The 19,343-nt window shown below is 44.4% G+C and overlaps 1 protein-coding gene across 1 annotated transcript in view; it reads right to left on the reverse strand.

The window, feature by feature from the left end:
- Window positions 1-6,464, reverse strand: part of DAW1 (dynein assembly factor with WD repeats 1) — a 91,523-nt gene extending 85,059 nt beyond the window's left edge. The window contains exon 1 of the mRNA XM_070071497.1: window positions 6,308-6,464. Coding sequence (XP_069927598.1) covers window positions 6,308-6,386 — 79 coding nt within the window. The 5' untranslated portion in view covers window positions 6,387-6,464. The remainder of the gene's footprint in view (window positions 1-6,307) is intronic.
- Between the last annotated feature and the right edge of the window lie 12,879 nt (window positions 6,465-19,343).

Below are 19,343 nucleotides of genomic sequence, written 5' to 3' on the forward strand. Positions count from 1 at the left end.
AGCCTTGGCTGTTGTAGGCATTTGGTGAGTGAAGCATTGGAGTGAAAACCTCTCTCTCTTTCCTTCTCTCTCTCTCTCTTTTTCTATCATAAATAAGTTTAAAAACTACTAAAACTAAAAAAAATATATATACAGTAAAATTCAGTTATGCTGATTCCAGAGCCCACATTCCTAACCTAAACTCTACAACCAAGGGATGAAGGAAAGAATTCATTTATAGGACTATTTATGGGAACCATCCTGCATGCAAGCATAGGCAAGAGAGTTGTGAACACATAAAAAGAACAGGCTACTGAGGACAGTGCTGTGATGTAGCTGGTAAAGCCATTGCCTGCAAAGCTAGCATCCCATATGTGTGCCAGTTCGAGTCCCGGCTGCTTCACCTCCAATCCAGCTCTCTGCTACGGCCTAAGGAAGTAGTAGATGTTCCAAGTCCTTGGGCCCCTGCAACCACGTGGGAGACCTGGAAAAAGCTCCTGGCTCCTGGCTTCAGATCGGCTCAGCTCCAGCCATTACAGCCATCTGGGGAGTTGAACCATCAGATGGAAGACCTCTCTCTTTCTGCCTCTTCCTCTCTGTAACTCTACCTTGCAAATAAATAAATAAATCTTTAAAAAAAGAAAGAACAGGCTACTAATCTCAAATTAAGATTTACTAGTCCCTATCTGTCATATCTAGAGCGTTTTCATGCTATGTTAATTGGAATTTTAATAAAGATAAAGTGAATATCTTGTCTACAAATGTTAACTCATTGGAGAAAGCTGCTGCCCAGACTCTCTCAGACAAAATCTTTAGAAGATTAAACATTGATTCTCAATAATTTCCATGCCTGGATTGACCTCTTTCATCACTCACATTCATTTACTCACACATTCACTCATATATTGAATATTTGCTAAGTCCTGGGATTTTTTTCTTCTAGGACCTAAAGATACAGCAGTGAAGAAAAGAGAAAAGATGTTGATTCTCCTGGAGTTTCCATTCTGTGGGAAAGGAGTAGACATTGAGAATGTAAACAATAAGTGGAGCATCAAAGCAAAAAAAAAAAAAAAAGAATAAAATCAGTGGGGGATACTTGAAGCAGATGGTAAAGAAAAGTCTCCCTAGGGGGAAGAATAGTTGGCACAGAAGTCAAATGAAGAAAAGAGGCTGTCCATTCCAAGGTCCAAGGGAAGCTGAGTCCAGAAAAGGAAACAATGAGTGAAAGGATTTCGCTGAAGTCTTGGAAGAACAGCTGAAGACAATGATGTCCAAGGAGAGTAGAAGAGTGAAATTCTAGAAATAAACAGACCAGGCCAAGCCTGCAGTATGATTTCATTATCAACATGATAGGAAACTAATGAAGAAGTTGAATTCAGCTCCTGATCCTGCTACTGGCAGACAGATTGAGGTCATGTGGCTGAAAACTAGGAATCCAGTTGACAAGCCAATGAGGTAGCCCAGCAAGAGTGACTGTGCTGGGGTAGAGGCTTGGACTAGGGTGATAGCTGGAGGCAATGCTGGGTCAAGGAACCTGTGCCGTAGACAAAGGGATGGCCTGATGGAGTCAGGACATGCCGGAGAAGCAGAGCTGAGAGCAGTCACTGATGGGCTGGTATAAGGCAGTGCAGAGGGAAATGGTGACTGAACATGATGGAGAAATAAACATGACCATTAGGTTTCTGTCAGAAAAACTGGATGGGTGGTGATACAATATCCAAATAGGACACAGTCGGAGGAAACAGCAGGACAAGGTTGGGATGTACAGGAGGAATCTTTTTTAACGTTTTATTTCAGAATAGTTTTAAATTTACAAACAAAAAATGCACACTTGTAAAATTCTTCTAGTATACCCCACACCCTGATTCCCTTATCATTAACATTAGTATATTTGTCACAACCCATAAACCAAACCCAATTTACCATATTTTAATCCAAACTCCCTGTATCCCTCCCACTTTTCTAAAGCCTCTAATAATCAGCATTCTGTGTTCATATTGGAGTGGCAATTTTAGCCCCCACATAAGAGGGAGAACATATGGTCCTTTTTTTCTGTGTATGGCTGACTTATTTGACTTAACATGATGTCCTCTAGTTTCATTCATTTTGTTACAAATGATGGGACTTTAATCTTTTTATGGGTGAACAGTATTCCATTGTGTGTATATATATTTTATATCATATATATATTTATATCATATTTTCTTTATCTGTTCATTTGATGCTGGACACCTTGGTTGATTCCATATCTTGGCTATTTAATTTTTTTAAAGATTTATATACTTTTTTGAAAGTGTTGCAGAAATTTGGGACATGCTCAAGCTGACTTACCTCAAACGGTAGAGTTAGAAACATACCAGGAGATTCCAATTCAATCCCATCAAGGTGGCATGTACCAATGCCATCTCACTAGTCCCAGTGATCAATTTCTGTGCACAATTGATCATAATGATAGGACTAAGAACCAAAGGGATCACATAAACAAGAATAGTGTCTGCAAATACTAGCTGATAGAATCAAAAAGGGAGAGAATGATCCAACATGGGAAGTGAGATACACAGCAGACCCATAGAATGGCAGATGTCCTAAACAGCACTCTGGCCTCAGAATCAGCCCTTAAGGCATGCGGATCAAGCTGAAAAGCCCATGAGAGTATTTCAGGCATGGAAAGCCAAGACACTCTGGGGAAAAAAAATGAAGATCTCCACGAGTGAGATCCCAGTGGAAAGAACGGGTCATCAAAGAAGGAGGTACCTTTCTCTGAAGGGAGGAGAGAACTTCCACTTTGACCCTGGCCTTGTCTAAATATGATCAGAGTCAGTGAACTCAGGGGGCTTCCATAGCCTTGGAAACTCATGACAAGAGCCTAGGGTGATTACTGATGCCATAAACAAGAGTGTTAATTTGTTAAGTCAACAACAGGAGTCACTGTGTACTTACTCCTCATGTAGGATCTTTGTCCTTAGTGGGTTGTACATTGAGATTTAATGCTATAACTAGTACTCAAATAGTATTTTTCACTTTATGTTTCTGTGTGGGAGTAAACTGTTGAAATCTTTACTTAATGTATGCTAAACTGATCTTCTGTACATAAAGAGAATCGAAAATGAATCTTGATGTGAATGGAAGGGGAAAGGGAGTGGGAAAGGGGAGGGTTGCGGGTGGGAGGGACGTTATGGGGGGCAAGCCATTGTAATCCATAAGCTGTACTTTGGAAATTTATATTCATTAAATAAAAGTTAAAAAAAAAAAAAAAAAAAAAAAAAAAAAAAAGAAAGTGTTGCAGAAAAAGAGAGGTCTTTCATCCACTGGTTCATTCCCCAAATGGCTGCAAAGGCCAAGGCTAGGCAAGTCTGAAGCCAGGAGCCTAGAACTCCATCCAGGTCTTTTTTTTTAAACTTTTATTCAGTAAATATAATTTTCCAAAGTACAGTTTACGGATTACAATGGCTTTTCCCCCCCATAACTTCCCTCCCATCCACACCCCTTCCATCTCCCGCTCCCTCTCCCATTCCATTCACATCAAGATTCATTTTCAATTCTCTTTATATACAGATCGGTTTAGTATATATTAAGATTTCATCAGTTTTCACCCACACAGAACATAAAGTGTAAAATACTGTTTGAGTACTAGTTACAGCATTACTTCACATTGGACAACACATTAAGGACAGAGATCCCACATGAGGAGTGAGTACACAGTGACTCCTGTTGTTGACTTAACAATTTGACACTCTTGTTTATGGTGTCAGTAATCTCCCTAGGCTCTAGTCATGAGTTTCCAAGGCTATGGAAGCCTCTTGAGTTCGCTGACTTTGATCTTATTTAGACAGGGTCATAGCCAAAGTGGAAGTTCTCTCCTCCCTTCAGAGAAAGGTACCTCCTTCTTTGATGGCCCCTTCTTTCTACTGGGATCTCACTCGCAGAGATCTTTCATTTAGGTTTTTTTGTTTGTTTGTTTTTGCCAGAGTGTCTTGGCTTTCCATGCCTAAAATACTCTCATGGGCTCTTCAGCCAGATCCGCATGCCTTAAGGGCTGATTCTGAGGCCAGAGTGCTGTTTAGGACATCTGCCATTCTATGAGTTTGCTGTGTATCTCACTTCCCATGTTGGATTGCTCTCTCCCTTTTTTATTCTATCAGTTAGTATTCACAGACACTAGTCTTGTTTGTGTGATCCCTTTGACTCTTAGACCTATCAGTGTGATCAATTGTGAACTGAAATTGATCACTTGAACTAGTGAGATGGCATTGGTACATGCAATCTTGATGGGATTGTATTGGAATCCCCTGGCACATTTCTATCTCCACCATTTGGGGCAAGTCCGATTGAGCATGTTCCAAATTGTACATCTCCTCCCTCTCTTATTCCCAATCTTCTATTTAACAGGGATCACTTTTCAGTTAAATTTCAACACCTAAGAACAAATGTCTGTTGATTACAGAGTTCAGCCAATAGTATTAACTAGAAGAAAAAAAAATACTAAAAGGGATAAAGTATTAAATTGTACATCAACAGTCAGGACAAGGACTGATCAAGTCACTGTTTCACATAGTGTCCCTTTGACTTCAACAGGTTTCCTTTTTTGTGGTTGGTTAGTTGTCACTGATCAGGGATAACATGATATTTGTCCCTTTGTGACTGGCTTAATTCATTCAGCATGATGTTTTCCAGATTCATCCATTTTGTTGCAAATGACCGCATCCAGGTCTTTCATGTGAGTGGCAGGGGCCCAAGTATTTTGGCCATCCTCCACTGCTCTCCTGGTGCATTACAGGGAGCTGGATTGGAAGTGAGGCAGCCAGGACTAGAACTATTATTCATATGGGATGCCAGCATCATAAGTGACCCTTTTACCTGCTGCACCTCAATGCCGGCCCCCATACCTTGGCTATGGTGCAGTGCTGCAATAAACATGAATGGAGCAGGTATCTCTTGGCTACAAAACTGTAATAATTAAAACAGCATGGTACTAGCATAAAACCAACACATAGATGAACGGAACAGAATAGAGAGCCCAGAAATTAATCTATGCACATACAGCCAACTCATTTTTGACAAAGAAGCCAAGAACATACATTTAGAGTGTTTTTTTTTTTAATAAATGCTGCTGGCAAAACTGGATCTCCATATGTAGGACAAAATTAGAGCACTACATCTCACCATATACAGGAATCAAATCAAGATGGATCAAAGACCTAAATGTAAGACCTGAAACTATGAAATTGCTGGAAGGAAACATAGGGGAATATTTCAGCACATTGCTGTAAACTGATTTTCTTGGATAACAGCACTGGCAACAAAAGCAAAACCAAACAGGATTATAGAGTAGTACAGCCACTGTGGAAAACAGTATGGCGATTTCTGAAGAAAATAATAATAATAATAATAAAAACAGAACTCATATACTCCCATAGGAGTCAGCAATTCCACTCCTGGATATACACCCAAAAGACATAAAATCATCATCAAAGACAGCAGGAATCTTGAGATTTCCACTAGACGCCTGATGGTGATGTTGGGGCAGCAGGTGGATGCCTTGCTGGGAAAACGAGGCATTTTCGGTGTTGCATTCAAGTCCCACCCTTGATGAGGCTATCCGAATCACACGGATCCTACATGATGATCCTGCTCCTCTGAAATCTACGAGGCGCCTCACCAAACCTCCCATCAGACAAGTCATCTACTGCTCGGTGAGAAGTGGTCAGTGAGTTCCGCATCCGGCCCTCACACACCGCACTGCAATCACGCCCTCACCTAGGAGACACCAGGACTAGGCGAGTGTATCTTACCCTGAAACGCTAGCGCTGGGCAGTCCACGTCACAACTTTTAACTCATTGGGCTCCAGGGCGCCCAGGGCACAAAGCTTGCCAGGCAGGAGCCCTCGGTGACGGACGGGCTGAGCCGCACGAAGTGCTCCGGTGGGGGCGCATTTGTCCCTTCTTCACTCCTTCACTCCACGTGCCTGCACCTGCTCATGCCACGTGGACCTGATCCCCTTCCAGAATGTCTCACGACCTCACCATCGCCTCCTCTCCCCTACCCCTCCTCTAAAACGACACAGCATCCAAACCTGGTAATTTGAAAGTTTTAAATTTTCCTTAAAAATAATTTTTTTAAAAAAAAGGACAGAAAGAAGGGAGGGTATATCAAAGTCTGGAAGAACGGAATCCAGCATCCCAGCGAGAGCGAGCGAGGGCTGACTTGGGACGGACCGAGCTGACTTGGTCCGGGAAGCCGCTGGCCCCCGGGACCCCGCATGTTCCGCCACCCCAGACCCCGGCCTTGTGCGGTCCAGAGCCCGGGTGCGGCCAGCGCCCCGCGTACCTGGCGGGTAATACCGCAGCAGGAGACACCTGAGCTTCATCCTCTCGCTCTGGGATCCGCCGCGTGCCTTCGTAGCCATGGAAACGGGCAAACAGAGGCTGCGCGCCGAGACCCGTGCGCAGGCGCCGCTGAGCTTTCCTGGGCCTTCGTAGCCATGGAAACGGACAAAGCGGCTGCGCGCGGCGACCAATGCGCAGGCGCCGCTGAGCTTTTCCTGGGCCTTCGTAGCCATGGAAACGGACAAACAGCGGCTGCGCGCGGAGACCAATGCGCAGGCGCCGCTGAGCTTTCCTGGGCCTTCGTAGCCATGGAAACGGACAAACAGCGGCTGCGCGCGGAGACCAATGCGCAGGCGCCGCTGAGCTTTCTTGAGAAGCGGAGCGGGAGGCGCGGACTCCCAGGTCTCAGAGGGCGGCGCGAGCGGCTGGGGGCGGCCGTGGGCGGCCGTGGGCGGCCGTGGGCGGCGGGGGCGCGTTCTCGCGGTGCCCGGCGTGGGCAGGGATGAGAGTCCTTGGTGTCCTCGGTCGGTCTGGCCTCACAGCCGCAAGGCGGGGGTCCTGGCCACCCCCTGGACCGCGCGTACCTGAACGCCGTGCGTTTCCTCTGAGGAGGGTGGGTCCCCGCCGCGGCCCCCTCCCTGGCGGCTGTCCTAGTCTCTGTCCCCGCGCAGAGAAACCTCCAGCTCCTGACCCCGTGACCCCGGGGACGCGCTGCGGACGCGGTTCTGTACAGTAGCGAGGGAGTCGCCGGTAAGTTTCCTTCACCCCTGTGTTTGCTTACGTGTGTGGCCTTTGCTGTGGAGAAAGCTGCCGGACCCCACCGTACCACGGGGTCAAAGGTAATGTCACCCTACACCTCGCAGCTGCCATGCAGTTACCTGGAATTCCTGCCCGAAATGTGTTACTTCAACCCTCATCGTGAGGAAACACAAGAGCAAACCGAATTGAGGAAATTGTACAGAAACACACACACACACACACGTCAAAATCAAGACAGAAAAAGTAGACTGTGGCTAAATGGACACTAAAGAGAAGAGCTATGCACACTGTGGGATCTTGGGACAGGAAAATTGTTCAGTATAAAGGACGTCAGTCAGGACAGTGGATGAAATCTGAACAGGGATTGTGGCTTAGATAGTGGTTGGTTATGACGCTAGGTTTCTTGAACTGTGGTTACATAAGACAATGAATATCTCTTATCTTGGGGAAAGCACACGTTTATTTCTAGATAAAAGGGCCCTGATATTTGTGATCATCCCTCAAATTATTCCCTCCCTCCCTCTCTCTCCTCCTCCCTCCCTCCCTCCCTTTTAGATTTATTTATTTATCTGAGAGGTAGAGTTACAGAGGGAGAGACACAGAGATCTTCAATCTGCTGGTTCACTCCCCAAATGGCCACAATGATCAGAGCTGAGCCAATCGGAAACTAGCATCCCAGGAGCTTCTTTGGGGTCTCCTGTGGTTGCAGGGGCTATCTTTCCCGACTTTCTCAGGCCTTTAGCAGGGAGCTAGATTGGAAGTGGAGCAGCTGGAACTTGAACCAGTGTCTATATGGGATTCTGGCTCTCCCGGTAGAGAATAACCTACTACTCCACAGTGCCGCCCACCACCAATGGTTCTGGAGAAAATTATTTGTATTGTGTGTGTGTGTGTGTGTAGATGGGCAGATCAATAGAGAATTCTAAAGTGTTAAATCCTGGTAAAGAATTTCTTTTGAGGAGTTCTAGGTACAGTTCTTGCAACTTCTCTGTTCAGTTTGAAAGAAGTAGCCTTGGTTTCCTGCAGGCCAAGCCAGGCTTCAGAATGTTCAGGATATAGATGAGGATGGAGGATTGGCTCCTCTTCTTTTGTTAAGGGATCCTCGGTCTCATTCCCTGCTTGACCCTTAATCCTTCTCTATTCTTCCCTCTCCGTGGAACAAAGAGCCCCCTACCCTTTGCCTACCCTTCGCCCTCTTTCTCCAGCATTCCTGCATGATAGCTCTTTTCTTTTTGCTTCAGATAGAGGCTCTGCCCTGGTTTCCTGAACCAAACTTGATAGGAGTTGTCCTTTTGCTGCTTAAAATGGTTCACAGCTCTACTTTTGACAGCTTCTCCCTTGGCTCAAATAGTTTAAGCCAAATTCTTTTGTTATATTCGGAACAGAAAGTTACAGAAGACAGCAAAGTCTCAGGGCCGAATTTTGGAGTCTTTCTGAAAGCCAGCGGCTGCATGAGGGCATGTGCTCTTCAAATCATGCAACCCTGATTGGCTCAGGGGTAAGCTTACAAAGGCAAAAACCACATCTTGTTGGACGTTAATTACAAAGCCAAGCATTTGTTACAGAAGCTAGAACAAGCAATGTTATGCTTATCTCAAGAGGCATCAAACACGTTTCCCAGCACTTAATATAAACAAACCTCACAGATAACATTCTTACAAGATTAGTTTTTGAGTAGATAAAAGTTGTGTGGCTGGTTAGAGGACACCCAGGGATAAGACAGAGTGACTGGAGGACATCCAGGGACAAAATGGAGTGACTGGTCAGGCCACAACTCACTGGCACCTCACTTTCACACAAGTGACAGAGGGATTATGAATGGTGATCACCTCCCCGTCATATCCAGGGCCGCCTTTTCCAACACTAGAAAACAGACCTTTGGAGGTGGGTTCCAGTTTTCCCAGGTATCATGGCCAACAGGAAGGAGTCAGCAACTCTCACCTCTATCTTTGCTTAAGAGCCGTTTAACTGGGACGTCCAAGTACTCTGAGCTTTGTTTACAGTTTCCAAAACCCCAGCAGTTTTCCAAATTCAGTTTCTTCTTTTGCACCTTGTATGCATATAGGTCTCCTTAGTGTTTGAACTTAGAAGCCCAGAATCTTTGTCAGAATCCAAAGTTAAGCCCTCTCTCATTCCCCTTTCTAGGAAGACAGTAGGGTTGTATGCAAAGGAAGTAAAGTTCCAGAGAGAAGCAAGAAAAGTTCATGAGTGCAAGAATATTTCTCTGTTGACCTTGGCTTAAGTTGGTGTTAAAATCGTGCTTAATTGACTCATCATTTACTCATTCCAGAAGCTGCTGCATGATTCTCTCTCAACCTGAGGAAGGTATTGTTTCACTCGAGATCACCCCAGTGCAGAGCCAGAGTTATGCATGACGCACAGAAATCTACAGAAACAAAACTCCTATGATGCAAAGGTGGCAGATGCTCTTCCCTGTGTGGCTGCACAGGATTACTTTAGAGACATTCCTGAGCGTCTTAATCTTTTAATCTAGTAATAGCATTTTCTGTAGGTATGAGCATTGACTCACTAGAGCAACTATGGATTTGTGCATACACTAACATTTGACTCCGGGTTTCTCCCCTGCAATGGAACTGTATGTCTGTGTCCCACCCAAAAGCTCATAGGCTGAAATCTTAATTAATCCTCAAAGTGATGTCATGTGGAGGTGGGGTTTTGGAGGAGCGATTAGGTCATGGGGGTGAAGTTGTTACAAAAGGGTTCTCAGAGAACTCTGGACACCTTTCTGCCATGTGGAAGTTGGTCCCAGCAAAGGGCCCTAACTAGAACTGACCATGCAAGCACCAGATCTGGAACTTCCAGCCTCTATAACTGTAAAAAATACTTTTCTGTTGTTTATGAGCCTCCTAACCCATGGCACTTTGTTATAGTAGCTTAACACCCCCACTGAGGTCTTATTGAACAACCAGAAACTATAATTAGAATTCATTTCACTCCCTCTGACCAATTGAGTTTAGTGCATTGAAGTCACTCTGGGCTTTGGTTCTCAAAGTGTGATCCCAGCAATATCAAGATCACCTGGAAACTTGCTAGAAATGTACACCCTTGCAGCTGGTGCTGTGGTGTAGTGGGTAAAGCTACAGCCTGCAATGCCAGCAACCCATATAGGCACCAGTTTAAGTCCCAGCTGTTCCACTTCCAATGTAGCTCTCTGCTGTGGACTGGGAAAGCAGTAGAAAATGGCTCCAGTCCTTGAGCCCCTGCACCCACGTGGGAGACCCAAAAAAAGCTCCTGACTCCTGGCTTCAGATAAGCCTAGCTCCAGCCATTGCAACCAACTGGAGAGTGAACCAGTGAATGGAAGATTCTCTCTCTCTCTCTCTCTCTCTGCTTCTCCTGTCTCTGTGTAACTCTGACTTTCAAATAAATAAATCAATCTTTAAAAAAAATGCACACTCTTGCTTCCTCCCCTACTGAACCAGAAACACTGACAGTGAGCCCAACAATAATTGGACACACTTTTCTGGCGATTCCAATGATGGGTTTGAGTAGCACTGCAATGACAGTAAGTTACACTGGTTTGGCCAGAGCTGAGTGAGTAAAACTGAACTCTGTCGGGCCTTTTGTGTATTGGATGATCTTCCCTGATTGTTAAGGACCATGACCTGGTTGTTCAGCCACATTCCCAAATGTGAATGAGGCCTAGCAACAACATGGGAGGAAGCTGGAGTTCTCTGCATCATTTGGATTTCATTTGCTTCCATGCATGGAGACAGTAAGGGACACAGGCTAAAGAGGGATCAGAAAGCCCCTGGGAGAGGAGAAGCTCATAGGGAGGTGGGAGAGATGGAAGGACAGGAAGCTGGGAGAGGAGTCAGTCTGCTCCTTCAGTTTCTGCACTGAGGCCGGGCAGGTGGGGCAGGAGCAGGGTTTGCAGCTGCAGCAGTGCTCTGTGGATTCTCCAGCACCTTCTGAAGAAGGCACCCACGAGAGAACTGTATCACGAGGGTTGGGGCCCTCATGGGGAGAAGCAAATAAGAAGAAAGCAAAGCTCCCTTTTGGAGAGACAGAAAGAGAAGATAGGAGTATTCTGAGCCTGGCAGGAGAGCTCAGCTATGCACAGAACTTAGAGAAGGCCTCATTGCAGTAGGCCCAGGGCAGAAAGAATACATCAGGCAGGAGCACATGGTGACAGGTCACTTCTGATGCTCCTCCCGTGCCCACCTCCACTCTCACCACAGGAATCAAAAGCATCTGACTACCTGGACCTGAAAACCAACAGGGTCAAGGGCCACTAAATAAATCACTCAGTAAGTACGTACTGAGGGCCTACTAGTTCCAGGTATTTAACTTTTTTTTTTAAAGAAAGCTTCTATTTAATGAATACAAATTTCATAGGTACAGCTTTAGGAATATAGCAGTTGTTTTTGCTATGAACTTACCTCATATGGAAACATTCTCTAATTGTTAGGGATAGCGATGATAAACAACATTGCTATCCTGAGTTTGTCTAAAGCTTTATCCCTTTAAAGTGATAATCTAGGTTAGCAATTGCTCCAATAATCACTCCTTTATAATTTTGACTCCTGTATGTGATCTTTGACAAAGTTTTCTTTACTAATTATGCTAATTAGGGTGAGTATAATCAGTATAAATATTAAAACTAGTTTAATCCCTTAATATATAACTACTTTCTCTGTGGATACTAATAGATCTGCCTTTTTAAAGAAATGGCCTGTGAGATTTTAGGAGGGAGGAAGAGGGTTCTGTACCTTAGCAAGTTAGAGATCATCCAGAGAAGAGCAATACAGATGTAGAAAGACCAAGAGTCTCCAAAGCATGAACAAATGTATGTGCAGTGGGCATGATGCTGCCTTCCATGCCTAGAGCTCAGTAGGTCCTTGGTTAATGAGTGATGTTTGAGAATTTGGAAGAGGAAATCACTGGTGACAAGCAGGACTAGATGGCAAAGCTCAGAGAGCTGAATTTACACTGGCTCAGGTTTTTTTTTTTTTTTTTTTTACAGGCAGAGTGGACAGTGAGAGAGAGAAAAATGTCTTCTTTTCCATTGGTTTACCCCCCAATTGCCACTGCAGCCTGCCAGCTGCGGCCGGTGCATCACGCTGATCCGAAGCAAGGAGCCAGGTGCTTCTCCAAGCGGGTGCAGGACCCAAAGACTTGGGCTGTCCTCCACTGCACTCCTGGGCCATAGCAGAGAGCTGGACTGGAAGAGGAGCGACTGAGACAGAATCCAGTGCCCTGACCAGGACTAGAACCCCGGGTACCGGCACTGCAGGCAGAGGATTAACCTATTGAGCCGTGGTGCCGGGCACTGGCTCAGTATTAAGAACTTTGTACCAATAATGGACCATGCTCCAAGACTCCAAAAATGCTAAGAATTTTCCAACATTGGAAGAGCTTTAGTAGGGCAGTTTGACCAGTTGCCAGGATTAGTGTAACACACAATACTAAATCAGCTGAGAGGAGTCAATTAAATGTGATTTTAGATCTGTGATTCCATGATTGTGTGCATCAGTGTACTCATGTGTTTTCACAAAAAAACAAATGTGGAAAGTGAAAAACTGGGTCACTATTGGAAGCGAAGCTCTGATCGAAGCCATTCACCGATAACCTGTAAGTACACCATTTATCCTTCTAACACTAAGTTACTCAACTGCAAAGGATTTTCTTACATTCCATTCAGCTTTTGCATACCATGGCTTGCTTGTTCTGGCCCTGGCCTTTTATTCTTGTCATTCCTGCCACTTGATAAGCCTCCCACTCCAGTTGTTCTGAAGCCCTATCAGACTGGAATCACCTTGTCCACGTGCATGCTCAATTTGATTTCATACATCAAGATGTGGTGTGGATGTCTCACCACTAAATGTCACTTCTATGCAAGTCTTGCTTCAGGGCCCCAGACAGGTGACCACATCTGGTCACCTTTAGGTAAACGTAGTGACCTTAGTGATTTCTCCATCATTTCATGTTGAAAACCCCAGTACATCCAGAATTGTTTGCACATGCGTTTCTTCTGTCTCTGCTTATGGAGTTTATTCTTTTTTTCTTTTCCTTCCTTTTTTCTTTCTGTGGTAGCCATGACTCCTGCTATCTTCCCTTTCCTACTATCTAGCTAATCTAATTGCCCTTAGCAAATCTTTAGTCACACTGCCCTTATTCTTTTCTCATCTTAACTATTATATTCCTCTGATTTAAGTTTTTCCAGACAGTTGAGGATTCCGTGACTATGACCATTTTACAGATACGAACTTAAGGGCACAATCACAACCATAGAAGGAAGTTGCAACCTTCTTTTCTCATTAAGATCCTACAGAAATCTCAAAGTAAGAAGCTAAAGGATTGGAAGTAATTCTAAAAGACTTGACTAATGTCGCAGATCAGTGTTTTATCTGGAACTATTGCTGGTACAGGCCACAAAGGCATTTGCCAAGACACACACACACACACACACACACACACCCTCTGTGTTCTGCTTTGGGAAGTAACCAGGACCTTGGACAATCTTACTGAATCCACCAGCTCTACATGAACTGCTGCCAGTGTGCTCTAAATTGTCTGGGACTACATGATTCTGACTTCACCAGGTGCACTTGTACAGTGGGCAGAAGCAACTGCTATGTCTGCATTCTGCATTCCCTGAAATCTTTCTGATGTCTCTGCCATCACCAAAATTATCCAGATTGAAACTGAGAAATTCCCAGCAGGGTTTATTCCAAACAATTTATTTCTAAATTGTATAAGATCTTACAATTGCCATTTGTGTGTTGGTGGAGCACCAAGCTTTAAATTCTCAATGTTGTTCATGCTCAGGCCTATACTCCTACCCACAATTTCAGCTCCTTCCCCAGCTTGTTAGCAACCCCTGCCTCCAAAACCCTCCAAAATTCCAAGAGAGTTCTCTCCCATGCTCCTCTATGTAGTTGTAATGAATTGTCTCCCTCCTTTCTCCCTCTACTCAGCCAAGTGGGTCACTTTCTGAATATTCTGGTGGTAATGACACCAACAGTGGAGGATCCATTGGAATCAGTATTCTGTTGCTCTCTGCCTTGCAAAGTAAAGGTTTTGCCAGGCTTGTATATTATATACAGCAACATACGCACTGGCAGTGATACCTTATACAGTGCCACTAGCAGTGCAAGCCAAGTCTTTGGGCAAATTATGAAAAAGTGTCAACTCTAGGATAGAGGGTGTCCCTTCACACCTCCAGGGCCACCAGGGCCAGGCTTAATGGAATATCCCTATAGCTAGGAGACTCAAGCCCCACCCATTCTCCCCAGAAGGACTTTGTGAGCTGCCCGGACTCCCAACCATCCACAGTAGCCCTCTACAAGTATCCAGGGGAGTGTTGATCCACACAAGCTTTCCCTAGGCTAACCCTGCTCACACAAAAGCCTTTACCCTCTATAATTCCCTACTGGTTCATACTCTGTCATTTATTTGCTTGCAAGTTGAATTTCAGTGAAGAAGTGGAGAAAGATGTTATAATATGTGATCCTGTTAGTTTGCCAAGGGTCACACTTTTGATATGGTTGGTAAGTACATCCTCTGGAGGGAGGCATTGTGGCCTAGAAAGGACCGAATATGAATCAGAAGGGGCTGGTGCTGTGACATAGTGGGTAAAGCCACTGCCTGCAGTGCTGGCATCCCATATGGGCACCAGTTCGAGTCCCAGCTACTCCACTTCTGATCCAGCTCTCTGCTATGGCTTGAGAAAGCCCTAAAGGATGGCCCAAGTCCTTGGGACCCTGAACCCATGTGGGACACCTGGAAGAGGCTCTTGGCTCCTGGCTTCAGATTGATGCAGCTCTGGCCATGGTGGCCATCTGGGGAGTGAACCAGCAGATGGAAGACCTCTCTCTCTCTTTGCCTTTGCCTCTCTGTAATTCTGCCTTTCAAATAAATAATAAATAAATCTTTTAAAAAATATGTGAATCAGGCCGGCGCCATGGCTCAATAGGCTAATCCTCCACCTTGCGGCGCCGGCACACCGGGTTCTAGTCCCGGTTGGGACGCCGGATTCTGTCCCGGTTGCCCCTCTTCCAGGCCAGATCTCTGCTATGGCCAGGGAGTGCAGTGGAGGATGGCCCAGGTGCTTGGGCCCTGCACCCCATGGGAGACCAGGAAAAAAGCACCTGGCTCCTGGCTCCTGCCATCGGATCAGCGCGGTGCGCCGGCTGCAGCGGCGGCCATTGGAGGGTGAACCAACGGCAAAAGGAAGACCTTTCTTTCTCTCTCTCTCTCTCTCTCACTGTCCACTCTGCCTGTCAAAAATAAAAAAAAAAATATGTGAATCAGAGGAGTCTGATGTTTGCATGCCACTTATTCTAGTCACTGCTAGAACTTCATTTTCTCATCATAAGATGGGGACAATAATACTTTCTGTATTGTGGTACTATTGTGCAGATTAAATACGCAGATATGTAGTGTGCTATGCACCCAATTTCTAAATGCCTTAAATATTTGTCTTTAACCATTATTATACTACAATCTTACCTCTATAATGGAATTATTTAACTCTCAAATACATACCAATATAATTAAATATCTAACACTATACTCAAAATATCAGCTTAAGGGACTTTTTTCAATTCGGCAATGGATATGTATGAAGGTTGCTTCAAAAAGTTCATGTAGGGTCTGGCGCTGTATTGTAGCCAGCAAAGCCATCACCTGCGGTACCTGTTTGAATCCCAGCTGCTCCATTTCCAAACCAGCCCCCTACTAATGGCCTGGGAAAGCAGTGGAAGATGGCCCTAGTGCTTGGGCCCCTGCACCCATGTGGGAGACCTCGATGAAGTTTTTGGTTCCTGGCTTCAGTGTGGCCCAACCCTGGCTGTTGCAGTCACTTGGGGAGTGAACCATCAGATGGAAGATATATCTCTCTCTTCTCTGTATGTGTATGTGTCTCCCTGTCTCTGTGTAACTCTGACTTTAAAATAAATATAAACATCTTTTTTTAAAGTTCATGGAAAAAAAAACCCTCTCATAGGCAGTATTTCAAAAATTCTTTGAAACAAAATAAACTTATCTTTACTTAAATTTTCTGTGAACTTCTTGAATACTTTTGTACTTGCTATTAGCTCATTGGCAGTAGGGGGCAGCAGTGCACATGTGTTGCATATGAAAAGGGATACTGTGCTTTGGAAGACCAGACACTAGGTCAGACCAGTCTATGCAGTAAGCAGAAACTCCTTCCTTTTGACTTCTTAAAACCTGTCTTTGAAGGCAATTCCCTGAAGATTAAAAAAAAAAAAAAAAATGACACCGGCTCTTTTTTTTTTTCTTTTTGTACCTTTGTATTTATTTCTTGTTTCTGAAAATTTCAAGATGTCCTCTCTGTACTTTGAAAGAGTGTTCAGCACTGGTGAGCTAAGATGTATTTGTTGGATTCTATTGCAATGGACTTTCCTTATGTGTTATGCTGTATTCTTAGCCATAGTTTAATATGTTGAAAAGGGACCGAAAAATATATTCAGCTTTTGAATATAGAATTAAACAGTGAGAATTATGCTTGATGTAGCTACAAAAAAAATTGAAACGTATGGTTTGAATAACCCTGCTAATTACTCACAAATATGCTATCAATGCTAAAAATAATTAACATTTATTGCATGTTTACTAAGTGCCAGGAACTTGATTAAGTGTATTATCCAAATTATTACCTAAGTTAATCTTCACAGATCTCTGTGAGGTAAGGATCATTGTCCCTGTTTCACAGATGAGAAACTGAGGCTCTTGGACAATAAAAAAATTTTTAAGTCTCCTTCCTCTTCTGAATGGATTTTTTTTCAAAGTTCTTATTTGGCCAAGTTTTTGCTTGCCTGTTAGTCTAATGTTTACTGGGGAAAAAAGTTAAAGTTCTATTCTCTTTCTTTTTAAGGATATTCCCCTTCCACCATAAATGAAGATTTTCTGAGGTCCTTTCTCGTTGAGATGTGTTGGTGCCGATTCAACTCCACAGAATCCTTGCAGAACTCACAGTTATGTCTAACAAATGCCAAGATGGTAAAAGCTAGGGCATCTCTTAGACAGGATTTTCGTTCTGTGGATGTCAATTTAGCTGAATCTGTGATTGCTAAATTATAACATTTTGTGGGGCCGGCACTGTGACATAGAAGGTTAAGCCTCTGCCTAAAGTGCCTGCATCCCATATGGGTGCTGGTTTGAGTCCCAGCTGCTGTACCTCTGATCTGGTTCCCTACTAATGTGCCTGGGAGCAGCAGAAGATGGTTCAAGCCCTTGGGCCCCTGCAACCATGTGGGAGATCCAAAAGAAGTTCCTGGCTCCTGGCTTCAGCCTGGCCCATACCTGGCCATCATAGCCATTTGGGGACTGAACCAGTGGATGAATGGAAGATTCTCTCTGTCTCTGTCTCTCTCTCTCTCTTTCTCTCCTTCTCTCTATGTATTTCTGCCTTTTAAATAAATAAATAAATCTGAAAAAAAATTTGTAACAGAAAAGAAAAAAATCAGCCGGTTCTTATTTTGTTTTCTACAAGAATATATACCAAATATTTTTTGAAAAATAAGAATTTTTGGCCGGTGCCACAGCTCAATAAGCTAATCCTACACCTGCAGCGCCAGTACCCTGGGTTCTAGTCCCGGTTGGGGCACTGGATTCTGTCCCAGTTGCTCCTCTTCCAGTCCAGCTCTCTGCTATGGCCTGGGAATGCAGTGGAGGATGGCCCAAGTCCTTGGGCCCTGCACCCACATGGGAGACCAGGAGAAGCACCTGGCTCCTGGCTTCGGATCAGCGCGGTGCACCGGCCGCAGCAGCCATTGGGGAGTGAACCAACAGAAAAGGAAGACCTTTCTGTCTCTCACTGTCCACTCTGCCTGTCAAAAAAAAAAAAAAAATTTTAAAGTATTTATTTGAAAAGTATTTATTTATTTATTTGAAAAGTATTTATTTATTTGGAAAGCAGAGTGACAGAGAGAAAGGGAGAGGTGGGGAGAGACAGATTTTCCATCCACTGCTTCACTCCCCAAATGGCTGCAATGGCTGGGTCTGGGCTACGCTAAAGCCAGGATTCTGGAACTCCATCCCAAATATCCCATGTGGGTGGCAGGGAACCAAGTACTTTGGCCATCATCTGCTACTTTCCTAGGCCCATTATCAGGGAGCTAGATCAGAAGCAGAGCAGCCGGAACTCAAACTGGTGCTCATATGGGATGCCAGCATCACAGGTGACGCTTTACCAACTGCACCACAATGTCAGCCCCCATAAAAAAAAAAAGAATTATGATCTGTTTGCCCTATGATTGTTGTTGCTGCAAGCACTTACTTTTTTTTTTTCCATGACTTAAATCCACTAGACTTAAAATAACAATATTTGTGAATAATGAAAGATGTGGTTGAATATGTCTTGGTCACTCTACCATACAAATATTTTCTTCCTCCTCTCTTTTTCTCTAACTCTTTTGCCCCCCCCCCTTCCTTCTTGGTGTTTCTTTGGTTCTCTTTATCTCTTTTTCTCCCTTCCCCTCTCCCTCCCTCTCTCTCTAATTCCTTCCCTTCCTCTTGTTCTCCCTCTCTCATCTTACATTTTTTTTCTCTCCAACTCTACCTATATGATAGTTGCTCCTTTTCCCAAACCAGCACCTCTTCAGCATCTTCCCTTTCCCCTTTTCCTCATTTTTAAGCAGCTGGCAAGTTCTTTCATTTTCAAAAATTACATGGGCACTATGGTAGACCTATCAAGTTGGCTTACTCAGCTAAGTGGCATCTCTGATAGGTGGCCTAGCAACTGCTGGAGATTTCTGAGATCCTCACAGACCAATTTCCATGTGTGGCTTCACTCCCCCCCCCCATAAAGCAGATGACTCCAGCAGGTGTCTCCCACACTATCTGGACAGAAGCAATATCAAGAGGCAGATTCAGTGCTGTGTCTGGCAAGTTCAGCCACTTGTGTGGAAGCAGAGTGGCTTTTTTCTGCATCAGCTTTAACAGAGCTTGCTGCATCTGGTCTCCAGCTTCATAGATTCTGAGAAGAGGGTACAGGCCATCAGAATGCCAGAAATCTTGTGGTACTGTAGTCATCAGTTGTATGCTGTTGCCCAGGCTCCCTGCTCCCTGGTTATAGCCAAGCTGGCTGCAAATTTAGTTGTCTGACTCTACAGTGTTGTTTTGATAGACCCATCTGGAAATTCTGATCAGAATTTATTCTCCTAACCCCTCAGTAATTTAGAAAACATCATGTTCACTGTCTTAATCACTTTAGTTCATACCACCACTGAGTTTTGCCCACTTATTAGTTGGTAGAGACGTGAGGAGTGATAATTCACTAAGATGGGAAT

The sequence above is a fragment of the Oryctolagus cuniculus genome, chromosome 3, assembly GCF_964237555.1.
Source record: "Oryctolagus cuniculus chromosome 3, mOryCun1.1, whole genome shotgun sequence".
Taxonomy (NCBI): Eukaryota; Metazoa; Chordata; class Mammalia; order Lagomorpha; family Leporidae; genus Oryctolagus; species Oryctolagus cuniculus.